Here is a 15,902-nt window from a genome sequence, read left to right on the forward strand (position 1 = left end):
GATTTCTAATCTCATAGTCTGTAGCTTGAAAAGATGCTTGATATGATTTCAATTTTCTTAAATTTACATAGGCTTGATTTTTGGCCCAAGATGTGATCTATCCTAGAAAATGTTCCACATGTACTTGAGAAGAAAGTGTATTCCACTGCTTTCGGATGGAATGTCCTATAGATATCAGCTAAGTCTCTCTGGTCTAATGTGCCATTTAAGGCTTGTGTTTCCTTATTAATTTTCTGTCTGGATGATCTGTCCATTGGTGTAAGTGGGGTGTTAAAATCCCCCACTATTATTGTGTTATTGTCAATTTCCCCTTTGATGGATGTTAGCATTTGGCTTATAAATTGAGGTGCTCCTACGTTTGGTGCATATAATTTACAATTTTTATACATTCTTGGATGGATCCCTTGATCATTATGTAGTGTCCTTCCTTATCTCTTACAACAGTCTTTATTTTAAAGTCTATTTTGTCTGATATGAGTATTGCTACTTCAGCTTTCTTTTAATTTCCATTTGCATGGAATATCTTTTTCCATCCCCTCACTTTCAGTCTGTATGTGTCCCTAGGTCTGAAGTGGGTCTCTGTAGACAGCATATCCATTCAGCCAGTCTATGTCTTTTGGATGGAGCATTTAATCCATTTGCATTTAAGGTAATTATCAATATGTATATTTCTACTGCCATTTTCTTAACTGTTTTGGATTTTATTTTTTCTTCCCTTACTTTTTTGTTGCCTTCTCTTGTGGTTTGATGATCATCCTTAGTGTTGTGTTTGGGTTGCTTTTTCTTTCTTGTTTGTGTATCTATTGTAGTTTTTGGGTTTGCTATTCCCATGAGGTTTTAATTTAGCAGTCTATATATGTACAAGGTTGTTTTAATTTGCTAGTCTCTTTCCCGCCTACGAAAGTCCCTTTAGCATTTGTTGTAAAACTGATTTCATGGTGCTGAATTCTCTTAGCTTTTGCTTGTCTGTAAAGCTTTGATTTTCTCCATCGAATCTGAACGAGAGCCTTGCTGGGTAGAGTATTCTTGGTTGTAGGTTTTTCCCTTTCATCACTTGAAATATATCATGCCACTCTCTTTCTGGCCTGCAGAGTTTCTGCTGAAAAATCAGCTGATAATAATAATCAGGATTCCCTCATATGTTATTTGTTGCTTTTCCCTTGTTGCTTTTAACAGTTTTCCTTTGTCTTTAATTTTTGCCAGTTTGATTAATATGTGTCTTGGCATGTTCCTCCTTGGGTTCATCCAGTGTGGGATTCTCTGTGCTTCCTGGACTGAGTGAGTGCTTCCTTTCTCATGTTAGGGAAGTTTATGGCTAAAATATCTTCAATTATTTTCTCAGGCTCTTTCTCTTTCTCTTCTCCTTCTGGTACCCCTATAATGAGAATGTTGGTGTGCTTATTATTATCCCGGAGATCTCTGAGACTGTCCTCATTTCTTTTCATTCCTTTTTCTTTATTCTGTTCTGTGGCAGTGATTTCCACCACTCTGTCTTCCACCTCACTTATTCATTCTTCTGCCTCAGTTATTCTCCTATTGATTCCTTCTACTGCATTTTTCATTTCAGTTATTGTATTGTTCATCTGTTTGTTTGTACTTTAAATCTTCTAGCTCCTTGTTAAACATTTCTTGTATCTTCTTGATCTATCCCTCCACTCTTTTTCCAAGATTTTGGATCATCTTTACTATCATTACTCTGAATTCTTTTTCAGGTAGATTGCCTATCTCCTCTTCATTTAGTTGTTCTTGTGGGTTTTTATCTTGTTCCTTCTTTTGTAACATATTTCTCTGTCATCTCATTTTGTCTAACTTTCTGTGTTTGTGGTGTCCTTTCCACAGGCTGCAGGATTGTAGTTCTCTTGCTTCTGGTGTCTGCTCCCTGGTGGGTGAGTTTGATCCAGGGGCTTGTGCAGCCTTCCTGGTGGAAGAGACTGGTGCCTGTCCTCTCATGGGTGCAGCTGGATCTTGTCCTTCTGATGGGCAGGGCCACATCAAGGGGTGTGTTTTGAGGTGGATGTGAGCTCAGTACAACTTTAGGCAGCCTGTCTTCTGATGGGTGGGGCTGTATTCCTATCTTGGTGGTTGTTTGGCCTGAGGTTTTCCGGCTTTGGAGCCACAGGTTGTTGGGTGGGGCTGGGTCTTGGTGCCAAAATATGGACCTCCAGAAGATCTCACTCCAATCAATATTCCCTGGGGCTTCTGCTACCAGTGTTCTTGCCCTCGTGGGTGAGCGATAGTCGGATAGTCGACCTTCCCCTCCCCAGGACACCCTCTAAGACCTCTAGGTAGGTGTAGCCCAGGTTGCTACTGAGGTACTGCTTTGTGCCGGGTCCCAGTGCATGTGAGACCTTCTGTGTGCCATCCAAGGGTTTAGTCTCTGTTTCTCCCAGCCCTATGGAGTTCCTGCACTCAAGCCCTGCTGGCCCTCATGGCTAAATGGTCTGGGGGTTCTTCTACCCAATTCCAGACCCTCAGACTGTCTTGGAGGGCTATTTATGTGGAAATGTCCCTATGTAGCCTGCATGGGTTTAATATTTTTTGGTGTGAGGGTTGTTTTTAGTATAGATGTTTGCCACCTCTTCCTCAGTGTATGCTGGCCATTATCCCCTTTACAGGAGGTGTGACTGATGTTGTGGTGAACAGAGCCAGCACTGGATATTGAGCAGGGCCTCCCCTTTGCTCTGTGGTTGTCACTGCCCTGTCAGACATGGGGTCTGCTCCCTAGTTGTTGGAGTAGAGGCCCTCAGATCTGTTTCTTAGCTGTGTTTCTGATCTGCGGTGTGAGGTAGGTAGGATTGGAGTACTCCCACTGGGAGGGAAGCCTCTGAGTATTCCTCCTCTGGACCTGTTCACCTGTGGCTGTGCTCTGTAATGTTACTTTTCACCTGTTGTGCGAGCTCTCTTACACTGTTGTTGGCACGGCTCTAGGCCCCACCTTAACTGTGGGTATGCCAGCAGTTGGCCCTGGTGTCTCTCAGACGTTGTTTTCACCAGGCCACCTGCATAGATCCACTTAAATCAGGTCCCAGGATTGTAGTAATCATGGATTGGACCCACTATGGGTGCTATGGGGGCAGCTCTGACTCTAGTCTGGCCCAAGCCCCATGTGTATGTGCCGACAAAATCTACAGCTGCTAAAGCTAGGCCCATCTTGGTTGCAGGAGCACTGGCTCTTCATTCAGATGTTCTGTAGGCACTGAGTTTACAAAGCCAGTCACAGCATTGTCAATTCATGGTTTGAACAGCTGTGTGGAGAGGTTTCAGCTTTTCTTTCTTAGTTGCATGGCCCCTAGGGCTCAGTTGTGGTTTCAGTCCCACCTCTGCTTGTGGGCCACCCATAGGGGTCTGCTGTCAAGGCTGCCCTGGAGTACAGCAGTCCACCCCGGCAAGCAGGGGTTGTGGCAGCAGCACGGTGGCTGGGGTCACAGGACCCCTGGCAGCAACAGGCATTAGGGGGAGCTGGTGGCCGCAGGCACAAGAGAGTCAGCCCCAGTGGGGGCTCTTCCTAATACCCAGCCACAGGCGTGGGCGAGCCAGCCCTAGTGTTGATGAGGCATGTGGGGAAGCTGGCCCCGGTGGTGACAAGGCATGTGAGGGAACCAGCCGTCGCGGGCACAAGAGACCTTGTGGTGGGGGGGGCCTCCTAGCACCCAGCCACAGGCAGGAGAGAGCAGGCCCCAGAGGGGTCCCCCAGTGCCTGGCTGCCAGCGTGATAGAACCGGCCCTGGTGGGGGCCCCTCCTAATGCCTGGCCCCCTGCACAAGAGGCTAGCCCTGGCAGGGGCCCCTCCTTGTACCCAGCTGCTGGCTCAAGAGGGCTGGCCCCAGCAGGGGCCCTTCCTAGTGCCCAGGGAGGCAGGAGTGGCACATGGGGAGAGAGCCTGCAATGGCAGCTCTGCCCCTTACACATCACTTAACAATGGTGCTTTGCTTCTATGGCAGCCTGGGTTTCCTCCACAGGCATTCCTGGTTGCAATGTCCTCACTCCTGTCCCCTCAGGCTGTCTCCTTATAGCCAACAGCAGTCCTCTACCCAGGTTTGCTCTCCAAACACCACATTCCAGCACGCAGCCCCCATCCTCACCAGGGACACATCTAGGGCAGGGGCACACAGGACTGTGGCACGAACCATCTGTGTAGGTCTCACTCTGTCTTACCTGCCACAGAACAGTTGCTGCACTCTCTTCTGATAGCCCCAAAGCTCCCCTTCTGTCCCAACTGATCTCTCCACCAGTGAGGGGGCTTCTCCAGATGCAGGAACCTCTCCTCTCCTCAAGCTCCACTCCAGGGCTGTCGTTCACGTCCAGCTTCCTCTCCTCTTCTTTCCCCCTTCTTCTTTCTTTCATCTTACCACATTATGGGGGATCTTTCTTGTCCTTTTTGGTGTCCAAGGTCCTCTGCCAGTGTTCAGCCAGTGCTCTGTGAGACTTGTTCCATTTGTAGATGTATTCTTTTTTTTTTGCGGTACGCGGCCCTCTCACTGCTGTGGCCTCTCCCATTGTGGAGCACAGGCTCCGGACGCGCAGGCTCAGTGGCCATGGCTCACGGGCCCAGCCGCTCCGCGGCATGTGGGATCTTCCCAGACCAGGGCACGAACCCATGTCCCCTGCGTTGGCAGGCGGACTCTCAACCGCTGAGCCACCAGGGAAGCCCTGTAGATGTATTCTTGATGCATCTGTGGGGAGAGATGAACTCCATATCCTCCTACTCCTCCACCGTCTTGACCTCCTTTGATACTGAGTCTTCTTAACCATTAACCTGAATATCTCTCTATTTATTAGTTCTTCTTTAATTTTATTCATCAGAGTTTTATAGTTTTCCACATCTAGATCTTGTACATAATTTGTTAGATTTATACCAAAACTTTTCATTTTAGGGGGGCTAATGTAAACGGTATTGTGTTTTTAATTTCAAATTCCACTTGTTCATTGCTGGTATATAGGAAAGCAAATAACTTTCAGATATTAACCTTGTACCTTGCAACTTGCCATAATTGCTTTTTAGTTCCAAGAATTTTTCATCAATTCTTTCAGATTTTCTACATAGATGATCATGTCATCTTGCAATCAAGAAAGGTTTTTTTTCCTCTTCCCTCCCAGTCTTTATACCTTTTATTTCCTTTTCTTGTCTTATTGCATTACTTCCAGTATGATGTTGAAAAGGATGGGTAAAAGGGAATAATCTTGACTTACACATGATCAATGGGGAAAGCTTTGAGTTTCTCACCATTAAGTATAATGTTAGCTGTAGGGTTTCTTTTTTAAGATATTCTTTATCGAGTTGAGAAAGTTTCCCTCTATTTCTAGTTTACTGAGAGTTTTTTAAAATCATGAATGTGTTTGGATTTTGTCAAAAGCTTTTTCTGCATCTATTAATGTGATCATGCGATTTTTCTTTTTTAGCTTATTGATGTGATAGATTACATTTAATTTTCAAATAATGAACCAGACTTGCATACTTAGAATAAATCCTACTTGACTGTGGTGTGTAATTCTTTTTAAATGCTGTTGGATTCTATTTGCCAATATTTTGTTTTTTCCAGCACTTCTCAGAAAATAATGAACAGTCCTCCAAAATTTAATGTTGAATTAGATAAAAATCAATATTTTACTTCTTATTTTTAACCCTAGTTTTCAAGGAATAAAATTTCTATTAGAAAAATACAGCTTACAGATTTGTTAAAGATCATTGTGAGGCAGTTTATAAAAGAATTACCAGTTCTAAATTAATAATTAGTTTGTTACATTTCAGTCAGCAGCTTCATGTCATCATTCAATGTTTTTTTAAATTATTTATTTATTAATTATTATTATCTTTTTTTTTTTTCTTTTGGCTGTGTTGGGTCTTCGTTGCTGTTCGTGGGCTTTCCTCTAGTTGCAGTGAGCCAGGGCTACTCTTCATTGCTGTGCATGGGCTTCTCTTGTTGTGGAGCACGGGTTCTAGGCACACGGGCTTCAGTAGTTGTGGTACACGGGCTCAGTGCTCATGGGCTCTAGAGTGCAGGCTCAGTAGTTGTGGCACACGGGCTTAGTTGCTCCACAGCATGTGGGATCTTCCCGGACCAGGGATCGAACCCGTGTCTCCTGCATTGACAGGCGGATTCTTAACCACTGTCACTAGGGAAGTCCCCATTCAATGGTTTTTATGTATATAATTTAAACAATACACTACCATAAGAAATTTTTAAAAAATGTGAAAGTGTATAACCAAAAAAACAACCAGGATTTCTGGGGGTTGGTGACATAATACTAAATCACATGAGAACACATGAGTGCGTTCAGCCCATTTCCACTAGCTCGAGGGCTTGCTCCCTCTGTATACACTGTGGAGTTCTCACGCGGTTCTACTTTCTACGGAGAAATATATGAATCAATACTTATTTTAAAATATAACTAGAAAGAAATACCATTGCTATCTTTAGCCTGAATTCCCTGGTCTGCCTTTGTGGACACCAGGGGTTCCAAACTACCAGCTGGAAAATGTAACTTTCCTGACTTTATAACTTTAATAATCTTGACAATCAGAATTTAATAAGTTCACATCTACTACAACTCAAAAAATTCTCTTTTCCAAAATGCCCCTCCCAATACGTCTACCCACCACCAGTTGGTTGGTCTGTCTCTTGCTTTCTCTTGCTTCCCTCTTTTCTGTGCACCCAAATCTTATGAAAAAGTGGTTTAAATTTGCTATTTCAATTTTTCAACTCACACTGTTTTCAATCCATATTATATGATTTCTGTACCCACTCTTCCAGTACAAATATTTTTGTTAACATAACCAGTGCTGTCCATGTCACTAAGTCCAATGGATACTTTTCAGTCTTATTTAATCACTCAGCAGCATCTGGTAGATCACCTCCTCTTTCCTGAAGTATTTCCATCTGTCGGCATGCATGATAACAAGCCTTTTCAGTTTCTACTTATTTCTCAGGTTACCTTACCTTTAAAACTTTTGATGTTCTTTAGGATTCAGTAAGCCCATCTTCCTTCTCACTTTATTTCTCTAGGTGACCTCATTTACTCCCAAGGTTTCTAATATTCTCTGTAAGCCAGTGGGGATTTCTATCTCCAGCCCAGTCCTCACTCCTGAGCTTAGTCCCTTGTGTCTCCATGCTTATTCAACATACCCATTTGTACAATGCTCTTGAACATTAAATTCAACAGGGTCGAAACCTAACACTTGATCTTATCCCAAACCCAGGCCATCTCGACCACAAACCTTCTTATTTTGTGTATTTTCTATTCTCACTAAGTACTACCACTATGTACGTATTGCTCATGTCAGAAATATGGATATGCACTATTCTCTACCCAACATAGCCAATCAGTCATTAAGTCCTGTTGATTTCACCTCCTATATATTTCACCAATCTGTTTACTTCTAGCATCATTATTATCAGTTCAATCTAAGCCATCATCATCACTTGACTAACTGCTCTACTAGCTCCCTAACTGGTCTTGTGTAAACACCATGGCTCTGCTCCAATCCATTATCTACTCTGGAGCTGGAATGCTATTTTTAAAATGCAAATTTGATCACATAATTCTCCTTTGTTTTTTTAAAAATCTTTTAATATCTTCCTTTTAGTAAAAGGATAAAGTGAAAGGTCTACAATAAAAACTTAAAGCTCTTGTCTTTATCCGGCCCTCACCTGCCTCTCCAACCTCACCACATGCTATTTTTTCCATTATTCTTTATGTTAAACACAGTTTCTTTCCTTCTTTAAAAGTCCTATCTCAGGACCTTCAATTTACAGTTTTCTTTTCTCTAGAAGAGGAGCTGGCAAACTTTTTTAGGAGAGGGCGAGATAGTAAATATTTTAGGCTTTGTGAGCCAATAGGCCAGTCTTTGACTCACCTACTCATTGTAGGGTGAAAGGAGCCACAGACAACATGTAAACAAATGAGCATGACTATGTTCTTGAGCCATACAAAGTGGGCTTGGGCTGGGGTACAATTTGCCAGCTCCTGCCCTAGGACTAATAATCCCTATATTGCCACTCACAGATTCATTTCAAGTGTCATTTTTTTCATTGAAACTTCTTCTGATCAGGGTAAGTCACCTTATTAAATGTGCTTATATCACAAAGTATATTTCGTTTTCATATAACTAATCATTACTGCAATTAATTAGATATCTGTGAAATTTTCTTGTCAATATCTATCTTCCCTATAAGGCTGTAAACTCCATTAGACTAGGAATTATATTTACTTTGCTATTTTATTCCCAGCATGTGGCGGAGAACATGACACATGGTAGCAATCAATAAATATTTGTTGAATGAATGAATTTACTATCATTCATATCAATGAATGAATGATTAATTTACTATCTGACCTTCAGTTGGCAACTTTATCTTTCTGAGCCTTAGTTTTCCACCTGGAAAGGAAGATGATAATAACAACTACTTCCCAGGTTTGTTTCAGGTAAGGAAACATGTGTGAGGTGAATTTTGTGAACTCTAAAATAACATACAGATCTAAGAAAAGAAATATTAGAAAGATGAGTTGGTTGCATAGTACAGGAGCAAATTATAGCCCAAGGTCCAAATCTTTTCACTCATTTTGTTGGGCTTCTAGCTAAGAATGGTTTTTGTCTTTTTAAAGGGCTGTAAAGAAAAACAAAACAAAGACTACGTGACAGAGACTACTCATGGCCCAGGAAGCCTAAAATATTTTACTCTCTGGTCCTTTACAGAAATAGTTTGCTGATCTCTGGCTTAGAAAATAAATGAATGATTAATTCTTTATAAATATACTCATATTTTAATATTTTGGTGTCATTTTCTGACTACCTTTCTTCTCTTCAATAGAGAAAGTGATCAAATTTATAAACATTCCTCCTGCCCCTGCCGAGGGACTCTATGTTTACTTTAAATTAAAAAATAATGATAAAGGGAGTATTTAAATATTTTCTTTTCCCCTCAGTTATATGAACAATTGATTTTGAAACAGAGTAGGCCTGGGGTGTCTGGGGATGGGATAGAAACGGGGAGATGGATGCCAAGAAAACTACCTCCACTGGAAGGTTAACTGCTGTTATGTATGTGATTGCTGAGATTTTTTTTCCTCGGTAATTCATCACTATATAGAAATTAGGAGTGACACATTTATAGTAAATATAAGGGACTGTGTTTTTCACACACAAAAAAATACTGCACAAAAAAGGAAAGGAATTTGGAATCAAAAGATCATGATTCAAGTTTGAACTCTACCAACTTACTCAATATGGCACTTTGAGCAAATACACTAGTATCTCTCAGCTTGAGCTTCTCCATCTAGAAAAAGAGAGTAAATATTGATTCCATTTAGTAGGTGGCTATTATGAGCCAGGTGCTTTACATATATTTGATCTTTATACCAAAGTGCAAAGTGGCTATTGTTAGCTCCAATATATAGATGAAGAAACTGATGCTCAGAGAGGTTAAGTAACTTGCTCAAAGTACACCACTAGAAAGAACCAAAGGGTCTGGAGTCAAATTCTGACTCTAGCAATATATTTAACCTTCTTAGGCCTTACATGTTGTATCTTACAAAAATACATACAAAACCTAATTTCTAGAAGAGAAGTTTTGAAATTCCTGCATGTTACATTACCAGCTTGCACCTTAAAGGTAGATGGTTTTCCTACAGTGTTCTATATTAAATCTACTTCTGTGTCTTTAGAGAACAGTAAAGAGGGAATGTGCTCTCCTCTCTGTGTATTATAAGAACAACCTAAATTGAGAAAGCATAAATATATAGAAATATTAGATTTTAAGCATGTTCCTTGAGTACCATAGTAACCATGAATTCTATTTATTCCACAGCAATTCCCATTCTGTTTTTGAACCAAACACATTCAATATGTGGCACATCAGTTGATTATTAAGTCTTTATTACCTTTGCTTCATTATCTCATGTAGTCTCCCATGCTGGACACACTGTTCCTCCAATTCATCATTTCTTCTCTGTAACTTTTCCAGTTTGTCACATGTATACCTTTTTTCTTGACTGAGCTGAGCTATTTCAGATCTAGAGAGGTGTAAACACAGAAGTGACTGATGTTAAAGGTTCTTATTACCAGAGCATGTTTTTATTGTATAATCTTATCACTTTCTTGAACTCTGTACTTAAACATAACAGTGTCAATAAAAATTATTTTATGTAAAATAAAATATTTCAGAAATTACAGAATGTCTAGTAGAAGGATATACACACTGCAGGAACTCAACTGGTAGACAGAAAAAGGAATAACAACTTCAACAGAGAGAGTTTTTTCAAGGAACAAGACAAAAATGATAATAATCAAATCCCGTTTTTAAAAAGACAGCTATTAATTTACCAAATATTTAGTAAGTATCTATCACAGGCCAGCTACCATGCTGTTACAGGAACAACCCCAGGCCTAATTTCTGACAGAGAGTTGTTTCTTTTAATTAACATAGCTAATTTAATGGTACATGATTAAATTCATATAGTTTTAAAAAATGGTGAGGCTTCCCTGGTGGCGCAGTGGTTGAGAGTCCGCCTGCTGATGCAGGGGACACAGGTTCGTGCCCCGGTCCGGGAAGATCCCACATGCCATGGAGCGGCTAGGCCTGTGAGCAGAATGGCCTGCGCGTCCAGGGCCTGTGCTCCACAATGGGAGAGGCTACAACAGTGAGAGGCCCGCACACTGCAAAAAAAAAAAAAAAAAAAAATGGTTCTCTGCCCCCCGACTCCACCTCCAGCTTGTCAATGTAATTACTAATATTTCAGTTTGTAGTTAAATCAGTATCAGTTTTATGTCATAACAACTACATAAATATTGGTCCTTGTTGTTTAAGGAGTATATTATGGTTACACATGCATTTGTGTACATTTATTTTCCCTAAACAAGTGGGCTTTAGTGTAGAATGATTGAGTGGCAAGCCATCTTTTCTGATGGGACATTCCCAATATTATCAGCATCCGTAATTCTTTCCCCCGTGGCCATTCTGTTTCTCAAAAGAAGGATTCTCCATTTTCCTGCTTGTTGTGTACAACCCTAACCATCAGTGGTCTAGGAGCTGGTTGGAAATAGAGGGGTGGTGTACTCACTTTTCAGAATGTAGACTTTTAATTAATTCCTCTATTCTAATTTCAGTGCAGCTATTTTCACCAGTGCCTGCTGGTTTAATCTCTTCAGAGGGGAAGCTCCTAGTTTTATGGGTGGAGGAGGGATAGTCACCTGGCTGCATGGGGTGGGGGTAGAACTGTCAACTTTGGCTTCAGTCCTATATTCCACTCCTGCCTTCTAAGTCTTTCTGGGATCCTGAGAGCAGATCAGCTTGCTTCACATACAAGTATCCCTGTCTGCAGACATTTAAGACTTACCTTCCTCCATTTGCTAAGTGAGGTACCATTCCCCCAATTTTCTTTCTGTTTTCACATTATTTCATTTGGGATTACAGATATACAGATACATTAGCTTATAATTTATTCCTGTGAATTGTGCTCTGTGCCTCATCCTTCTTGCTAGATTACAGATTACACACAAGGGCATGGATTATCTCATTTCCAAGCTCAGATTAAGCACTCAATCTATATTTACTTCTTCTAATAAGAATTTACTTATATTTGAAATAGTCTAAATAAGTAAATAATGACTATGTCTATCCTTTCAAAATCACATACAATATAGAAGAATTTAGGAGCAGTTATATGAAATTTTTAATTTAGTATTCTTCCACGATTAGTATTTCCTATCACAATATGCACTATGCACTAAAATTCCAAAAGGCCCAAAAATATCCTTAAACTGCATTAGAAAAAAATGCATAAGAATATTTATCTGTTCTCAGGTACTTTCCCAGAAAAACAAGTCACTTTTGAAAAGTCACGAAGGAAACATAGATTTTACAATATAAGAATATAAAGCTTTTACATACAACAAAATCATGTTTTTATGAGCATGTTCCTTGTAGAAACAATCTTGCTCTGCAACCCAATATATGAAAACTTAACCCAGAAATGTATCAACAGATGATTAGTTACATTACTTTAAAAAAGAAATATCAAGATGCTATTCTGATAATATGGCTATTTATTGGTGTTATATATTGACCTAAAAATATGACATATTGGTAAAAAAGGAAAATATTAAAAATCAGTATAAGGTAATTTTATTTTATAAAATAAAAAATATTTTGACATGTATTCCACATATTAATATTGATTATCTCTTGGTGTCCAGATTAGAAATATAAAATATTTTTTTTTCCTTTTCTGTATTTTCTGAATTTTTACAATGGACATGTATTGTAATATTTAAAACAAAAAATAAAGTCACCTTGATTTTGAAAAAATTCTTAAGAAATTAAAAGAACTGGGAACAAATTTTTCGAAATTAAAAAAAGGGAACGTAAAAAATGAGACAAATGAATATTAGAAGCATTATATAATAAACTGCTATCCCCACTCTTCATCAAAATTCCAATTAAAAAAGTACAAGGGATATGAAAAATATAGAGGAAGAAACATAAATGATCAATAAACATTTATAAAACATTCAATTTCCCTATTATTCAAAGAAATGCCTAATAAAACATTTACTGTACGCCTACACTACACTAGGTAGTGGAATTCATCCTTTACATTATAATCTCAATTAATTCTACCAGGTAAGTGTTTATTCCCTTTTCTCTGGGAGGTAAATATGAGGTTTAATAATTCGCCTAAGGTCACCTAAATGGTGATTACCCAAGCCCAGACACAAACATTGGTCTGTCCAACTCTAAAGGGGTTGTCCCACCCACTGTGCAACATGGCCCCTCAACTCCTTTTTTGAAAAACCTCTCACTTCTTTTGTCACAAACTGCTATGTGCACATATATACTGAGCAGAATTTAGTGCAGTACTTGAGCAAAGTCATACACATTAACAGCCTTAACAGGGTTCACAGTCTTTGGACCAGCAATCCCCTTTTAGACATCTCAACTAAGAAAATCATGAAAAAATTCAGATTTATGTATAAAATTATTATTATATTATTCATTACATTTTAAAAGAGTTTAAAATTCTGATGAATTATTATTCATACAAATGATTCAACTAAAATTATGTTTCCTGAGTATTTACTGATGTAGAAAAGTGTTCATCAGATAATATTAAGTAAAAAAAGTAGGATGTAAAACTATATATATATATATATATATATATATATATATATATATATACACACACACACACACACACACACATATGTATATCACTCACAATATAAATGTATGGTAACATACACATTTACCTACACATGGAAAATGACTGAAAGTAAACATGTCAAAAGGTAAACATAGTTAGCTGGATGGTAATGTTACAGGAAATTTTTTTCTTTAATTCTTCTTTGCATTTATAACCAAATGCCCTATATTGAGGATATCTTATATACAGAATTTCAAAAATATAAATGTTAATTGTAAAGTACATATTATTATCAAGTACTTTATTGCTACAGTACTTTTCTGCTTTGCATATTTTATGTGTATGCTTTTCTTTGTTTACAATAGTAATTTGCCTACCAACTTCCAATGTTCAATAAAAATTTGGTATATGTACATGGACATCATCTTTTATCTGTCTAGAGTCCATGATATATTGAAAGAACTAGCAGTTTACAAAGTTCAAAGAGTAAACTTACGAGCTTCTATGTTAGCTTGAGATTACATTTGTGGCATGATTATCCTAGTGTCATATAAAAAGAAAATTGATTCTAATCCATTTTCATAGAAAATTTAGGTAATTTCTGCCTTTACAGAAGCATGAACTTCTCACTGCATTTTTATATACCAGTTATACTGTGTAATTACATTTTCATGAAGTATAATATTTTACTACAATAATTAGGATTACAGTGATAATTGCTTTTTAAGGAAAAACATGACCCCTTAATTTTTTACTCTTTTAGAGTCTCATTCAACTTTCGGTAATAATTAGCAGAGGACAATATCAGTTTCTTCTTGTAGAATATAATTTTTGTAGCATCCCAAACTAACATCATCTGAACATGCCAGGGAAAAAAATATAGTTCAACCGGGTATGTGTTCTTTACTTCAATTAAACTCACACAGTTGGATACCTACTGTTGCCAAAACAGTAATATAATTTATACATTATAGTGCACACAGTAAAACTACACTAAAAGTCATTTAACAATATTTATAACACCATAAAATACAGTGTTAAAATATATGAACTGCAATATGTACCAAAATTATAAAATTTGTTTCTCATCATCAGTGATTAAAGCTAGGATCATTGCTCTAGCCTCAATACCCACAACCCTGGTGACAGATTAGAATTCAAATCTTAATGATCAATTTACAATTAACAAGATAGAAGCGAAACAAATTAAACCAACCATTATATATAACGAGACCCAATGGACTCCCATTGTTCCTCTTAATTACAAAACGCAAATCACAAATATACAATGGGTAGTGTTAGACATCAATCCACGAACCTAGCAACCCAGAAAGTGACAATGATAGAAAAGAAAGAGAAGCAAAACCATGCAGACCCCCAGTTCTATGCTCTATATCCTTTTCTTTTCACTGGGGCAGAAGTGTTGAGAGGTGAAAACCTAGCACATGCTGGATCTCCATTCTGCAGCTGGCAGAGGCTCCCTTCCTAGCCGGTGCCCAACCTCTCTGAGCTCTTCCCAGGCCACGTTTTAGATTGCACTGCAAACTGCACTGCAAACATTTTACTGCTGATTCATCTAAGTGCCTGGGGACAGGGAACACCTCCTTCACTTTGATAAAAAAAAATTCACAGTTGCACCAAAGATATTTAAATATCTCCATTTACCAACTTCAGAAACAACCCTACCACTGTAATAAGCTCTCAGAGTCCTGGGGAATAAAGACAAAAGGGAGCTGAAGTTTATGTGAGTTTCATCTAAAATCAGCCAGAATGTCTGCCTAGTGCCAATTAAAAGCAAAATGGAATTACTTGTCTGATGCTCAAAAACAAGCTACATAAAATGCATGGAATTGGCAGTTCACTTTTAGTTTTAAAATGGGATGTGCCATTCACAAACCCTGGGGTTACAGACACCACCCGAGCAGTGTGGAAGGCATTCTGTGCGGAAGTACCGGCTCTTCACTGTGGAGGGCTTGCAGACAGCAGAAGCAATAGGCACAGCCATAATGCGACTTACATCTACTTGGGGAGAAACACATATAACAGGACACACACACACGGAGGAGCCATTTCTAAACACTTTCATAAAGCAGCCTAGCATGAGGATGGGATAGAGAGTAAGAGTGTCTGGGAATGATGCTCCCAGATTGTCAGCTTTCCCAGTGATTCTTCAGGGGCTCTAGTCAGAGGACTAGATCTGTGAGTTAAAAAAAAAAAAAAAAAAAAATCGTATTTTAAATGGTATGAATCCATTTATTTAGTATGGGATTTTGAATAACATGAAACTCTTAGACAAAAAAAAATGTTTAAGTTGTTAGTCAACAGGAAATAAATACACTTACTTTCAGGAAAAATTTTACTGCAGTACTCTGAGGAAAACCTGGATTAAAATTACCATATGGCCTAAATAATTATTTTGGAGACTGTGCTTTCACAATGACAACAGTATAGAAAGCTTAGAAAACTTCAGGATTTCCTCACTTCAAAGCACAGGGGGAATTATTTATCCTAAAAGTTTAGTAGAGGGTATGTAGAGGCTCACTCCTGGAGGGCTTCTACAAGGCTTAATAAATGCATAGCTTTACTTTAAAAGAAACACTCTGAGCCCTTCAAGTTTTATAGGTGTTTTCAAAGCAAAGGTAATATCAAAATGGAGTGTCTTTCATGTAGGAAGCCAGAGTGAAATGAGAAATTAAGAGTAAACAAACGAACAACCCCCCCCACACCAAATCACAATTTATCCTATTTATAATACTAATTTC

At 38.7% G+C, this 15,902-nt stretch overlaps 1 protein-coding gene across 1 annotated transcript in view; it reads right to left on the minus strand.

The window, feature by feature from the left end:
• The window catches only part of SDCCAG8 (SHH signaling and ciliogenesis regulator SDCCAG8), a 261,817-nt gene that overhangs the window by 74,948 nt on the left and 170,967 nt on the right, over window positions 1–15,902 (minus strand). The window contains 1 exon segment of the mRNA XM_079904984.1: window positions 9,880–10,011. Coding sequence (XP_079761110.1) covers window positions 9,880–10,011 — 132 coding nt within the window.

This window comes from Stenella coeruleoalba, assembly GCF_951394435.1.
Source record: "Stenella coeruleoalba genome assembly, chromosome: 1".
In the NCBI taxonomy this organism is placed as follows: Eukaryota; Metazoa; Chordata; class Mammalia; order Artiodactyla; family Delphinidae; genus Stenella; species Stenella coeruleoalba.